Consider the following 14312-nt stretch of genomic DNA (forward strand, 5'->3'; position numbering starts at 1 on the left):
ATCAGTATCACCAGGTCAATGGGGCTGAAATAACCGGCCCTTTTTCTTCCCTCTGCCATGGTATCGGGGCTTCATTGACTTTGGCTTTTTATGGTGCTTGTGTGCTCCCATAACTCCAGGCGAATCTACTCGGTGTTGGAACCAGGTAACCAGTGTTCCCATCTCAGAGTAGTCAAGTCAGGGTTTACTTATGAACCTGGCTTTCGGTAATCCTCCTTTTTGGAATACCCCCCAGTTCTTTTGTCTTTGTCTAATGGAGAAATACTTAATTGAAAAACTTCCATGACTGGTGATCTTCTTCAAGCATGCACTGGCAAAGGAGTGAGTTGTAATGCCAAAAATGTAGAGGGAGAGGTTTCTCACGTCACGTACACATTCACACACCCTCATTGGCATGGTAGATGAGTTTTGTAATTAAAGGAATGAAGCTTGACTAAGGGGCAGTTGACGCGGCGACACCAAGACGCAATTATTGTTATTATGTTGTTATTATTACGGAACGGCCTCGCCTTTACATGGTGAGGCCATTCCGTAATAATAGGGCAAAGACGGAAATTTCTGATTCCGGGATCCAAATAAAAATGATTCGGTGGTAGGGATTGCTATGCAACCATATAAATGGAAGGCTCTCGCTACCATGATGTCAGCAATTGCACACGTCACGTTGAGCATGCGCAGTCGCTGCTAATGAATATTTGAAACAGAAACATGGCGGAAAGTCGTCTTTAATTACTATTTTAATAATATCAATATATTTAATGATTGCATTTTTGTGCCTTTTGGAGCAAAAAAAAAACAAAAAAAAACCCGTGGACACCATTGCTTGGAGTCGGCGGGTATGTAGTCTTCCGGGCTGAGGAGGTTGTTGTCAACGAAATGCATCATTGGCTGTGGCCTCCAAAAACTGCACTGCCCCCAAGGGCCTGGCATGAATACTACAGTGTATCACAAAAGTGAGTACACCCCTCGCATTTCTGCAGATATTTAAGTATATCTTTTCATGGGACAACACTGACAAAATGACACTTTGACACAATGAAAGGTAGTCTGTGTGCAGCTTATATAATACAGTTAATTTATTTTCCTCTCAAAATAACTCAAAATATACCCAATAATATCTTAACCCTTGGCAACAAAAGTGAGTACACCACATGGGAACTACGTAAATCCCTAAATGTCCAAATTGAGTACTGCTTGTCATTTTCCCTCCAAAATGTCATGTGACTCGTTACAGGAGTGCTGTCAGCATTGCTGCAGAGATTGAAGAGGTTGGGGGGCAGCCTGTTAGTGCTCAGACCATACGCTGTACTCTACATCAAATTGGTGTGCATGGCTGTCACCCCAGGAGGAAGAATCTTCTGAAGACGGTACAAAAGAAAGTCCGCAAACAATTTGCTGAAGAAATGTCAACAAAACACATGGATTAATGGAACCATGTCCTATGGTCTGATGAGGCGAAGATTAATTTGTTTGGTTCCGATGGTCTCAAGCATATGTGGCGGCGACCAGGTGAGGAGTACAAAGATAAGTGTGTCATGGGGAAACCCTCCCCACCCCACCTCTTCAGTCTCTGCAGCAATGCTGACAGCACTCCTAGAATGAGTCACATGACATTTTGGAGGGAAAATGATAAGTAGTACTCAATTAGGACATTCAGGGATGTACGTAGTTCCCATGCGGTATACTCACTTTTGTTGCCAGGGGTTTAGATATTATTGGCTATATTTTGAGTTTTTTGAGGGGAATATAAATTTATTATATAAACTGCACACTGATTACTTTTCATTGTGTCAAAGTGTCATTTTGTCAGTGTTGTCCCATGAAAAGGTATACTTAAATATCTGCAAAAATGCAAGGGGTGTACTCACTTTGGTGATACACTGTACTGTATATCCTTTTCACGTGGAATTGCCACATCGTTCGAATGGAGACGGAACCATGTAAATGAAAACATGAAATGTGTCGTATTCTCAGAGTGTCACTATGTTAACAGCCCAGAGGTTTTACTTGTTTGACACAAAACCTAGTTACTGACAGACAGTTGGCACTTCAGTGAGGTGTGATTTGAGCCCAGTCAGCTACCTACAGCTAATACCTGATGGGCCAACTTCTTTTCTGTCATTTTGAAGCCTTATTACATATAATTGATATTGTTTCAATTTCAATTTGGCAGGCTTGTTAATAAGTCTTTTCTTTGGCTCAAACAAAAAAATTCACTTATTGGTGCCTCCTTCTTTAGCCTAGGTAGCTTGCTAGCCATCCACCTCAGTTTTTTTGTTGTTGTTGTCTCTTTCTTTGTGTGCCACTATTAAAGGGCTCATCTGTTCCATCAAAATGGTACTTTTCATTTTTCTAGGCCAAACTTAATCTCTGTGTTGACCTGAAACATACCAGCAAAGATTATTCCCAACCTGCCCAGTATTTATCATCTAGAGTGAGCCTAACTCACTGAACTACAAGACACTTCCCAATCAGAGTGTAACTACACACGATGTGTTCACACTGTAGTCGTCACAACCTAGTGTTAAAACATTCTATGAATTTCTAAATGATATTATAACGAGGATTGTCTTGTAGGATACAAGCTACTATTATTATTAGCTATTAGCAACTAACCTATATCTCCCAGTCCCTACACCTTGAGCCCTACACCATATCTAGATGTCCTCATCTTATGCGACATAGGAATGCTCCCTGCCTTGCAAGGATAAAAATAAATATTTACTGCTACTGTTAAATGTTGTGGGAGGGGTGATAGCTGGCTACACACTCGGCTGCAGCAGCCGTTGGCGTTTTCTGTCATGACGTACTTTGAGAGGCACATATCTCAGTAAAAATGAACTTCAATCTTTAAATCAGGGCTAAAAACGCTATTGTTTACTTCAGCTTATTCTTAACTGCTCTTACTGTTCAAATACGCAATAAATGACCTGCGGTTTTTAATCCTTTTTGTGTGTGTCAAGTTTTTGTTTTTAACCATTTAATGGCTTTTCTGTTGAATTGCACTATTCAAATATTTTACCATGCATTGCTTTCAATCAACATGGAATTTGTATACCAAAGTCCAAATCTTATTGGCGGAAAGTGACTCATCTTTATCCATCTTGACTGTCATAATGCCTTTCAAATTGACCAACTCCGATTAAATTTAGTTTTTTTTTTCTGCATTTTGAGATTTTTTTGGGGGAAAATATATTCTCTTAGGGTTAGAGTTTAGGGTTAGGTACAATCTATTTTTTTTTCCCCCCAAACCTTTTTGGGATTGAATAATTTAGACACAAATGTCCTTCCACGGTTGGAAATGTCTTTGGGGAATTTAAGAGATTTTTCTTTTTTATATAATTTATATAAAATTTATATTTAAAAATAAATTTATAATTGTATATATTTATATAAGTTTTCCTTTGTTTGAAACTTTTTTTTGGTTGAATTATAAAGACAAAAAATGCCCTACCTATGATATGGCCAGAACACAAAACAACATACCGGTATCTTCAATCAAAAAAGTTGCTTCAAAATAAAATAAAATTTTAAAAAAGCCCCTTAACTTCTATCAAGGACAACATTTTCAATTGTAGAAAAAAAGCATTTTATTGAGTCTCAAGTAATTTTTTTGCATTCAAACATGGCTTTATTTTTGATTGAAAATACACAGTATACATGAAGGGAATAGTATCTTTTCTCGTATTTACCGATCGACTGTTTGTATAATTCTAACACACTCAACATACTCAATCAGGGAATAGTATCTTTTCTCGTATTTACTGTTTGACTGTTTATATTACTTTAACACACCCAATATTAAATAAATAGCACTTATACCATAGTTTAAGGAAAACAAGCAGAATATAGAAGAATATAAGAGATACATGACGCCTTCTTATCACGGAAGTCCAACTTGTGCGTCATGATTGACGTTGACTACCAGGTGTTAGGCAAGACATCTACAAGCCCACGTCTCCACGTCAGTTCTTGCGGACAGTCTAGAACAGGGGTCCCCATCTGCCGGGCCGCGGACCGGTACCAGTCCGTGGCGCATTTGCCACAGGGCCGCACAGAAACAATAATTTATTAACGACCGCATTCTGGCCGAATTAACCCTGTGCCCTTGTTTAACACACTAATATCCCTGTCTACTCTAGATATAATACTACAGGATAGATTAGAATGTCGTTATAGAAATCCATTGATTAGATTGCTAGCAGTACATCTTGTTTTGTGTATATAATATATCTATGTGCGCTTGTCCTCGATAATAACTTATTACTAGGCCGCAGCACATTTGTTCCCGGAAATAATTAGCCCCCACACGAGCGAAGATGACTGGAAAACAGACGTCTTTGGAGATATTTCTTACGGTGAAAAGGGCACCTGACAAGCCAGAAGATGAGCCTACAACCTCGAAGACCCACGAACTGCGAAGGAGTGAATTCGTGACCCGTTTATGAATAAACCGAGTGATTCGAGCATGTCTGTGCAACAGGAAGATCAGCTTGTAGAGATCGCAAATGACGGCGACCTTAAACGTACATTTGAGACAACAACTCTACCAAGCTTCTGGATCAAACTCATTCCGGAATATCCTGACATCGCTACGAGAGCATGGAAAACCTTGCTACAATTTCCAACATCGTATCTTTGTGAAGCGGGCTTCTTCATTATGCTTAACGACAAGGCGAAGTCGTTAATGGTGAGAGAGCAGTGTGCAGTTGTTGTGTGCAGCTAACATGGCAGGATATATCCGAGGAGAACCTTTCTACATGCCCTTCCATGATCAAACGTAAGTTAATATTCCTTTCTTTAAAGAAAGTTTGTAGTGTTTACTTTGGAATCACTGCATTTGCGGCCATGTTTAACATTACGCGCATGCGCAGAACCGCATTGTTGCAATTTTTGATGGGTTGCAAAATTTGTCAGAACACCGGTCCGTGAAAAGAAGACCCAAATCACACCGGTCTGTGGTGCAAAAAAGGTTGGGGACCCCCTGGTCTAGAACAAAGGGTGGGACATCGTGTCCCAACACAAGGAACGCCGGAGAACGCCCGATATTTAACTGATAACACGACTGATAAGACTCCAAGAGCCCCTTTGACGCTGAGGCGGGCAAAATCTCCCACTGCTGTTACCCCAGTAACGGGGACTCAGCAACTGTGACGCACGAACTAAATAGCCAAAACTGAGACAGAAGATTATCCTAAACACACCCTCCTTCCTGCCCACGGCCAGTCCCGCGAGAGCCTTCAAAAGACTGAATGTTTACTAAGAATTGTCTTTTTTTCTCGGAAACCTATTGTTGACTTGTGATATGGTGACCTTGGAATGAGTCTGCCTCCTCGCCTGAGTCCGTTTCGCCTTGCCGTTTGACCTGAATAAATTGTCAGCTTGTGCTTCGAAGCCTTTTTCCAGTTTTCTAAATAGAGTAAGTACAAGGGGTAAAGAATAAGGTGAACGTGCGGAGTTTGGACTTTTGGCCGGATTGTTGGTGTCTCGCCGGCCCTGGTCCGTCGATTCGGCTGACGTGATTCCAGCAATCTGGCTAAAAGGTCAGATTCCTTCAATATGCAACTTTTTTTTACTGAATGATAAAAACACATTTACCTCCATATGGTAAGAATTAGACAAATGACACTTGAGCAAGGCATTTTTTGAACACAGTCAGCATACACACGTACAGCATCGTCTGAGACCTATTGGAAAGGCCTTATTTTTCCCCAATTTGAAATCTTATTAAATATAGCTAGCAATATTTTTTTATCAATTCAAATTTGGCCATTTTGTTAATAGCATGCTTTTCTTGACCCAATAAATAATTTACTCATGTTGTGTTGCACTGGAGTAACCCTTTAACCTCCCAATAGGCGAGGAAAGTTAACAAACTCATTTAGGGAAAAGTAAGAAACCTTGAGAATGAACCCTAGTATATGTTGTCTAGTAAAAAAAAAAAAACCATAAGCTTAATTAATATATTTTACCTTATTGATTCAATGCCTTGTATTATATACAAAATGCATTTTACAGACATTTAATCTAGTTGATAATTGTGTGTTCTGCCTCAATTATAAAATTGCTATTTTGTATGATAATATTAAGATTAAAACTAGTTCACTGTTGTTTTGGTAAGGGATTTGGGGCCACTGAATATCCTGTCAACTTTATTAAAGTTCAACAGTAAGTAGTTGGCAGCCATCTATGCTCTCACATGCTTGAAAGAGCAAATGTAATTCAATTTTCGCTTGGTGGATGGAGTTGTGCTACTTGAACTTAAACTGGGGTTAGGTTTTCAAAGTTTGGTTCAAAACCCAGTATAGGGTTTCAAAGTAGCATTTAAAACTAGGGTTAGGGCTTCAAATTAGGGTCCCACAAAAGGATTAAGTGTTTAAAGTAGGGTTTAAAATACAGTTTAGGGTTTGAAATTAGGGTTTCAAATGAGGATTTGCTAAACTTAATGATAACTTGATAACTACACGTGAGGTTTGACTTTACTTGCTTTTTTTTCTCGTGATATACTAAAAACCAGTGCATATAGCTTCATGTTTTAGGGTAAAAAATGCCAATGAAGATAGTTTTAACAACTAAAAAACGTTTTATCCTTTGGAGTGTGAAAGTTCATCCCCCTGAGCTGGTAGCTATCCAATCCCAGAAAAAAATTAATAATGTGATGTTTTTGGTTTCAGTTGTTCTTTGTGACATGTTTGAGTTCTCCATTGTTCTTTGTGATGCATTAGGAGCGCACTGTATTTAAGAACGCCTGCCGCGATTACCTTACTGACCCTGGGAGCACCCTCATCTTCATGCACTCCAACTTTTGCTCCGATTGTATCCTACTTTGATCATTTTGCTTTTTTGTGCTCTATTTTCTATTGAACTTTGTTAAATTCACGTACTGTTTGGCATGCTTCCTTTGTTGTACTTTTTATTAAATACAAAATTATTCGCTATTTCTGGTCTCTTGAGTCTGTGATTGAGATCCAGATAAACAGCTAGCCATTCATCACAGATAAGAATGCAAAATATTAATAATAATAACAAATACAAACCTCCCAAATACATTTTCAAGGCATTATTAATTTGTCAGACAGACTTGTGCCCAGTGTCACACGACAATCCAATTTAAGCACTAGCGGCATTTGACTCCAATCAAACTGGAACAGGTGATCTAATTAGTCTACACAAAGGCTCTAGTACGCAACACTGAAACGTTTTTTTGTAAATTAGGTTTGTTGTGCTGTTACAGCCCTCTGCTGAGCTTTAGATTCTAATTTCTCTAAATTAATTTGGCTTTATTATAATAAACTAACAAGGTTAAGATATTCAATTGGAAAGAATCCAGTCTGTACATACAGTTTGCCCATGGTCACTTCTCAGTTCTTATATTGTCATTGGCCTTCGAGATAACTGGGCTAGATTGTGACCGCATTTATTAATTGTTGTGGACCAAGGCTTCAAGCAAGCTTGCGTTGGGAGTCATGAATTAAGGTTCTGGTCTGCCAAAAGAAGTCGTTAAACAGAGCAAAAATGATGATAACTTCCAAGTTTGAGGCTGAAGGCGAGCATTCAAGTGATGCAACTGGTCTGCAACAGTACTTTTTTTGGTTTATCACTGCATAAGTTATTTAAGTATTGTATTGTTATTGAATTATTTACACTGAAAACTTCACTATGAATGTCAAATTAATAAAATAGGTTGATTTACCTTAACAGAATCAAGCACCTCAAGTACTACCTCCCCCGCAATGTTCAAAGAAAAAAGAAAGAAAAAACAGAAAATGTTTCAGTCAAATAATTTTTTTTCACTTGAGACAAAGTTCGGAAGAGGGGATGCTCTCTTCTCCTCATATCGCCTCCTCATAATACTGTACAGCTCTTTGATTAGGGTTTATTCGGAGACACGAGATTTCTGTGCGAATAAAGCCTCTACTTGTTCAACCAGAATGATCGTGTACACTCTTTTCATTTCTACATCATCACCCCTTGGCAACTGGCCAGAGAGTCAGCCCCAAGAGACTCCAGAAAAATACCCAGCAGTTACAGCCCTACAAGTCTCACATGTTATAAGTTTATCTAACTGTGCATGGAAGAGAACAGAGAAGTTATCAATTTATTAAAAAAAAAAAAAAAAACTCAGCATACCAAAACTCCACTTTGAAATTGTGCTGTGTCCCGGGTGGAAAGAAATACCACTAATTTAACTCAATTTTCTCTGGTGGAATTAACCTTATGTATTTTTTTTTTTTTTTTTTTTACCTAATATGTGTTTTTGTAAGTGGGATAGATATTGCTGAGCAACATCCTAATTTGCACGTTGTCACGCCTGGGTGTGGGTTGTCATGTCTTGGTATATTGTTGTCTCTTCCTGCTTTATTTTGAAGGCTCAACCCTCCTGTTTCCACCACTCACCCTTCCTGCTGTCTCACCTGTCTCTGATTATGATTAGCTATTGTTCCCACCTGTGCCCCATTCCTCATGTGCTTAAATTGTTTGTCACTCCCTAGTCTTGTGCCAAAGTGTCTTCGCCCTTCGTTGCCACCAAAGCCAGTCCATAGCCAGTCCATAGCCAAAGATATTCTAAGTTGTTCATAGTATTCTGCCATAGCGCTTTGTTATTTTGTGCCTCATGCATAGCCCTTTGTTGTAATTGTATACTCTGGTGCATTTTGCCTGGCTCTCTTGTTTCTCGTTTTTATTATTTTTGTTTCATAGCCCGTTATTTCCTCCTACTGGAGCGCCCTCAGTTTGTACTTGCCTCTGACCATTTTAAGTTATTAAAAGACTGAATTCTGCATCTGAGTCCGCTCATCTTGTCTAAGTGTGACACACGTTTTCATTTTATATCTTTGTCCATTTGATGTCAAGTTCTGATTTAAAAACAATGCAAAAGTTATTCATGTAATTCGGTACTTTGGTATTGTTTTCACTGACTACTCAAGTTCAAGTATTCGTTTGAATGTTTTATGACGAACTGAATCCTAATCAGAGGTGGGTAGAGTAGCCAAAATTATACTCAAGTAAGAGTAGCGTTACTTCAAAATAATATTACACAAGTACACGTAATAGTTATCCCAAAAATTTACTCAAGTAAAAAAGTACTTGATGAAAAAACCACTCAAGTACTGAGTAATTCCTTATAATGTCTTATTTATTTAAAAAATGATAGCATACTTTTTTCTCTCAGCATAAGGTCATTTACAGTGGGGCAAATAAGTATTTAGTCAACCACTAATTGTGCAAGTTCTCCCACTTGAAAATATTAGAGAGGCCTGTAATTGTCAATATGGGTAAACCTCAACCATGAGAGACAGAATGTGGACCCCCCCCCCCACCCCCACCCATAAAATCACATTGTTTGATTTTTAAACAATTCATTTGCAAATCATGGTGGAAATCATGGTCGTTTGTGTCTTTTGTTCGGTTGCAAGGTATTATGAACATTGGGTTTAAGATAAGAAAGTGAATTACAGACAGTGGTCATTAAACCTGTGGGCAAAAATGGATAACTGCTGCATCACCGACTAGCCTAGGAGTTACCACACTCACCACAGAGTACGGTGTATACTTGTTAGACAAGAGAGGGCATAAGTTTGTCTGGTCATGAAGGTGAACGCCCAACGTCAGCAGGTAAATGTCATGACATACGATCTTGTTGTTTTTAACACATTTGAGTTCATACCTGGCACTCCCACTTTATTGCAGGGTTTAATTTATGAACGCAATTAATGATGCGTGATTCTAATAAATCTACCCTAAACTATGTCTTTGAATATTTTAGGGATATAGTCATGAAAACCTGAAATACAACGGGGCACATAAATATTTAGTCAACCACCAATTGTGCAAGTTCTCCCACTTGAAAATATGAGAGAGGCCTGTAATTGTCAACATGGGTAAACCTCAACCATGAGAGACAGAATGTGGGGAAGAAAAAACAGAAAATCACATTGTTTGATTTTTAAAGAATTTATTTTCAAATCATGGTGGAAAATAAGTATTTGGGCAATACCAAAAGTTCATCTCAATACTTTCTTATGCACCCTTTGTTGGCAATAACGGAGGCCAAATGTTTTCTGTAACTCTTCACTAGCGTAAGATTAATAAAGGTAACGAGTGGAGCCTCGTTAGACCTCGTTAGAAGAATTTAGACCTCTTTGACAGCCAGAAATCTTGCTTGTTTGTAGGTGACCAAATACTTATTTTCCACTCAAATTTGGAAATGAATTCTTTAAAAATCAAACAATGTGATTTTCTGTTTTTTTTTTTTTTGTCCACATTCTGTCTCTCATGGTTGAGGTTTAACCCTGTTGACAATTACAGGCCTCTCTAATCTTTTCAAGTAGGAGAACTTGCACAATTGGTGGTTGACTAAATACTTATTTGCCCCACTGTACATCTGAGAATCTGCACCTTAAGAGTAAGACATATTGATTGTAGAATTGTACTCAGAATATGCTTTTGTAAGCATCTAAAATAACCAAATTTGTGTCGCTGTCCAAATATTTCTGGGCCTAACTATTACGTACGCATGTTTCAAGCTCTTCTAAGTGGCTCAAGCTAGGGGATATTCAAAGTCACACTTTTGGAAAAAGCTTCCACAGCCAACTGCATTCATTCATTTTTAAGTACATTCATAACAATTGATGAAAGATAATTGTCCATAAAACCCCCATCCTTCGCATGTGTTCTTCCATATGAAGCACTGCAAGAGTTTGTAAATAAATGGTAGCTAAAAAGCACCTGTCGAATTTACTCCGAATGTAAACATTGGTCTCATGTGTGACGTAGGGACAAAGTTTGCCACAGTCAGTGATGTTTCCAGAGTTAAATCTTGGGTTATAAGTGTCCACATGATGGCGCCAGAAACGTAGAACTCGCACATCTTCACTCTGGCCGCAGTTTTCAAGAACCCTCGTTTAAATGTGCATGTGGATGTTAGGCCAAACCATAGAAAAATTTATTTTTGCCAAATACCTTGCTACGTGTAGACATGGCCTAAAACTCGCTCTGCTTTTCTGTGGTCTATCGGTGTCAAATAACAACTAGCAGAGAGTTTGAAATCTGCACTTTTACTTTTGACGGCAGTGCTCTATCTGAAATACTTAATTTTTTTATGGTGCTTTAAAGACGCCACTTGTTGTGATGTTGGAACACTGGCGTGATCATAAGACTGGACTGCAAGCTTGTGTTGTTTGTGGTGATGTATCTGTATTGTTAGTTACGGCTAATTGGTATAATGGAGTCATGAAGTTTTTGGTCTGACTGGTGAGACTGGGTGAGCCACTGTGCAGGTAAAAATAAAGACAGAAAAAAAGTAGCGACTCTAGTGCTCCCCAAAGTAATGGAGTAAGAGTAGAGTTTCTTCTTGACAAATCTACTCAAAAAAAGTAAAAAGTGTGGCGTGGCAGAACTGCTCTTATTAGTACACTTTTCTCAGAAAGTTACTCAAGTAAATGTAACGGAGTAAATGTTGCGCGTTACTACTCACCTCTGATCCTAACGTATCAGTAATCTTTATTGAACACAAATTTTCACAACTCCGCCCACCAGTGATCACATGTGATTGGTGGCGCGAACATTAAATGTAGACATTCTCCTTCAAGTCTGTAATAAAGAACTTACTCTGTTCTAAGTATGGTGCCTCTTGGAGATTAAACATAACTTGCATATTTTAATACACTTAAATGCTCGGTGATGATCGGCACGTGTCTGACTCGTGTTATTAATAATAAGTAATAAGTATGCCCCCCACCGTGTCACGCAGATGGTCGACATCATATTAGTTTTTAGCATGTATGTCACTGCAGTGACATATTATATCATATTAAATGATAAATGAAATAAAATAAAAATATAAAAGCTAAAAAAAGAAAATATTGCCCCCTGCACACTTTGTTTACATCTGATTTAGAGCTGCTTTTAGTGAACCTGCTAATCAATCTGGTAAGCAGGCCGTATAGTGCCAATATGTCAGTATGAATCCCATTTGTATTTGCACTCTGAAGTTGATTCTTAGTCGGTGATTTTGCTATGACACAAATTGACTCTTACCTTCAAAATTGCTTTTCCATCACACACAGCTCTCTAGTTTTCATGTTGGTTACACATACAACTAGTATAAATCTAGACATCACATATTGTGTACCATATCTAGGTGAATATACCTGAAAGTAAAATCTGAAACCTTGTCCTTCTATTTCAAGAACATTTTTTGAAGCTGAAAACAAACGTTCTCAATTTCCATGATTTAACTCACTGTTCAAATACTTTTTGAACAAAGTATAGATTGCTTACCACCGCCGGAGAATTGACCACAGCTAAATTGTATCCATAAAGCATAGAACTTCCAAAGGATGTGAGAAAAGCCACAGCCAACAGTGAACCTGTAAGATGCTTTGTAAGCAAGAAAAAAATAAAACAGAAAACAGAAAGTAGTCATTAGCCATGAAACCTATTGCAGCACGTAATTTTTGTTCCTATTTATCACAATATTCTTACATTACTGTTATCTTTTGGCATGTACTTGACCTTTTTAGCTATTGGCTTTGCTATAACAACGCATGTATTATTTTCAAACGTAACCGTGTTTTGGTCTGAAACTATTCCGGCATTGTTCACATTCCTCAAGGCTACCAAGCAAGGTCATAGTAGACTGGCAGTTAACGGGCAAACGCATCATCGTAGGATGACAAAACCTATTTTGGAAGCATGATCTATGTATTAATAAGTATAAACTATTTGGAAAACAAATTTATGATCAATGATAGTATCAGAATTAATTGGATGCCCATTGTGTCAAATAATAATGAAAAGCCAGAAACTGAAAACAATTCTGATTAGACGCATAAAGGAACCATCTTGGTCTTAACATTTCAAAAGCCACGCACATAATATACATAAATAACCGGAAGCCACTTATCAGGTAGCTATTTTGATGTTACAGTTCAAGTTTGACCCTGATCTGGAAGTAGTTTAAAGTTTGACTTACCGGGAGTATTTTGCCAGCTGGTGGAATTAAAACCTCTTCGGCCATTTAAAAATATTTGTTATACAGTTCCAGACAGTAAAGAACAATTTCATTCTACACTTCATAAGACGGCATGGCAGCGGAAGTCACATTGAGGTGAACTGCAAAGCTACTGGGGTCCGTTCATAACAGTAGGCCAGATTTCTCTTCTGCGGAGGCAAATCCCATAAACAAGCCCGCACACTGTCATCACATGACAGACTGCAGCGTGACAGAGGAAGAGAAAGACCTGCGGGAACCAATTAAGTTTAACTGAATTTAAACAAAGGGAGAGGAAGAATCCAGAAGAAGGGGGCAAAAAAGGAGAAGAAAGAATACCACAGTAGAAGATGATGTATATATAAAAAAGACATTTACAAGAAAGATAACCCAAAGAAAAGAATGGAACCAGAAATGGCGCAGAGGCTTGTAACAAACAAATATCCAGGGGGAAAAAGCATTAATAGGAAACGGGGAGGGGTGGTGAGAAGCTTAGGGCTGGATATGTTTTCTGAACAAGGAGTTAAGCTTTGTGTGACACAAATATATAAGCAGGTAAATCAGAGTCATGCAAAATATGCCCCCCCCCCCCCCCCCACACACATTTCATTTTGTATTGAATCATTCAAAAATAATTTTAGGTATTTTACTGTATATCAATAATTCAGAGAAATTGTCGTGACATCACCTTCAACTTTCTTTGACAAAAAAAAAATATTTTTAGTGTAAAAACATTAGGCCAAATATTGTATTTAACTCTTTGACAAATGATATTATGAATACTCACATTAAGCTTTGCACCTAATCCAAAAATGTGTGTACAATCACAAAGCAGTCATGTGTAAATGGTTATTTGGAGGGAATGAAGGAGCGCTGTGTGTTTTTTTTTCTTTTTTTTTCTTCAGTGATCAGTCGTAATTACTCGCCTTGAATTACACAGTTCATTGACTTTACTTCTACTACTTTGGAATGAAAGATTTTTTTGTTCAGAAATTCTTCACAACACTCTCTCAATTAGTCTCTAATTAATTTGTTATAAATGGGGCATACAAAAGTGTGACTTTGAATATCCCCTAGCTTGAGCCACTTAGAAGAACTTGATACATGCGTACGTAAAAGTTAGGCTGAGAAATATTTGGACAGCAACACAAATTTGGTTATTTTTTTGTTTGTTTACAAAAGCATATTCTGAGTACAATTCTACAATCAATATGTTTTACTCTTAAGGTGCAGATTCTCAGAAGTACAGTGGGGCAAATAAGTATTTAGTCAACCAGCAATTGTGCAAGTTCTTCTACTTGAAAAGATTAGAGAGGCC

At 38.0% G+C, this 14312-nt stretch overlaps 1 protein-coding gene across 1 annotated transcript in view; it reads right to left on the bottom strand.

Moving 5' to 3' along the window:
- The window catches only part of slc2a15a (solute carrier family 2 member 15a), a 33597-nt gene extending 20127 nt beyond the window's left edge, over positions 1 to 13470 (bottom strand). The window contains exons 1-2 of the mRNA XM_057848954.1: positions 12977 to 13470; positions 12283 to 12381 (exon numbers count right to left, since the gene is read on the bottom strand). Of these exons, the coding sequence (XP_057704937.1) occupies positions 12283 to 12381; positions 12977 to 13021 (144 nt within the window). The 5' untranslated portion in view covers positions 13022 to 13470. The remainder of the gene's footprint in view (positions 1 to 12282; positions 12382 to 12976) is intronic.
- Positions 13471 to 14312: the final 842 nt, after the last annotated feature.

The sequence above is a fragment of the Corythoichthys intestinalis genome, chromosome 10 (assembly GCF_030265065.1).
Source record: "Corythoichthys intestinalis isolate RoL2023-P3 chromosome 10, ASM3026506v1, whole genome shotgun sequence".
Classification (NCBI taxonomy): domain Eukaryota; kingdom Metazoa; phylum Chordata; class Actinopteri; order Syngnathiformes; family Syngnathidae; genus Corythoichthys; species Corythoichthys intestinalis.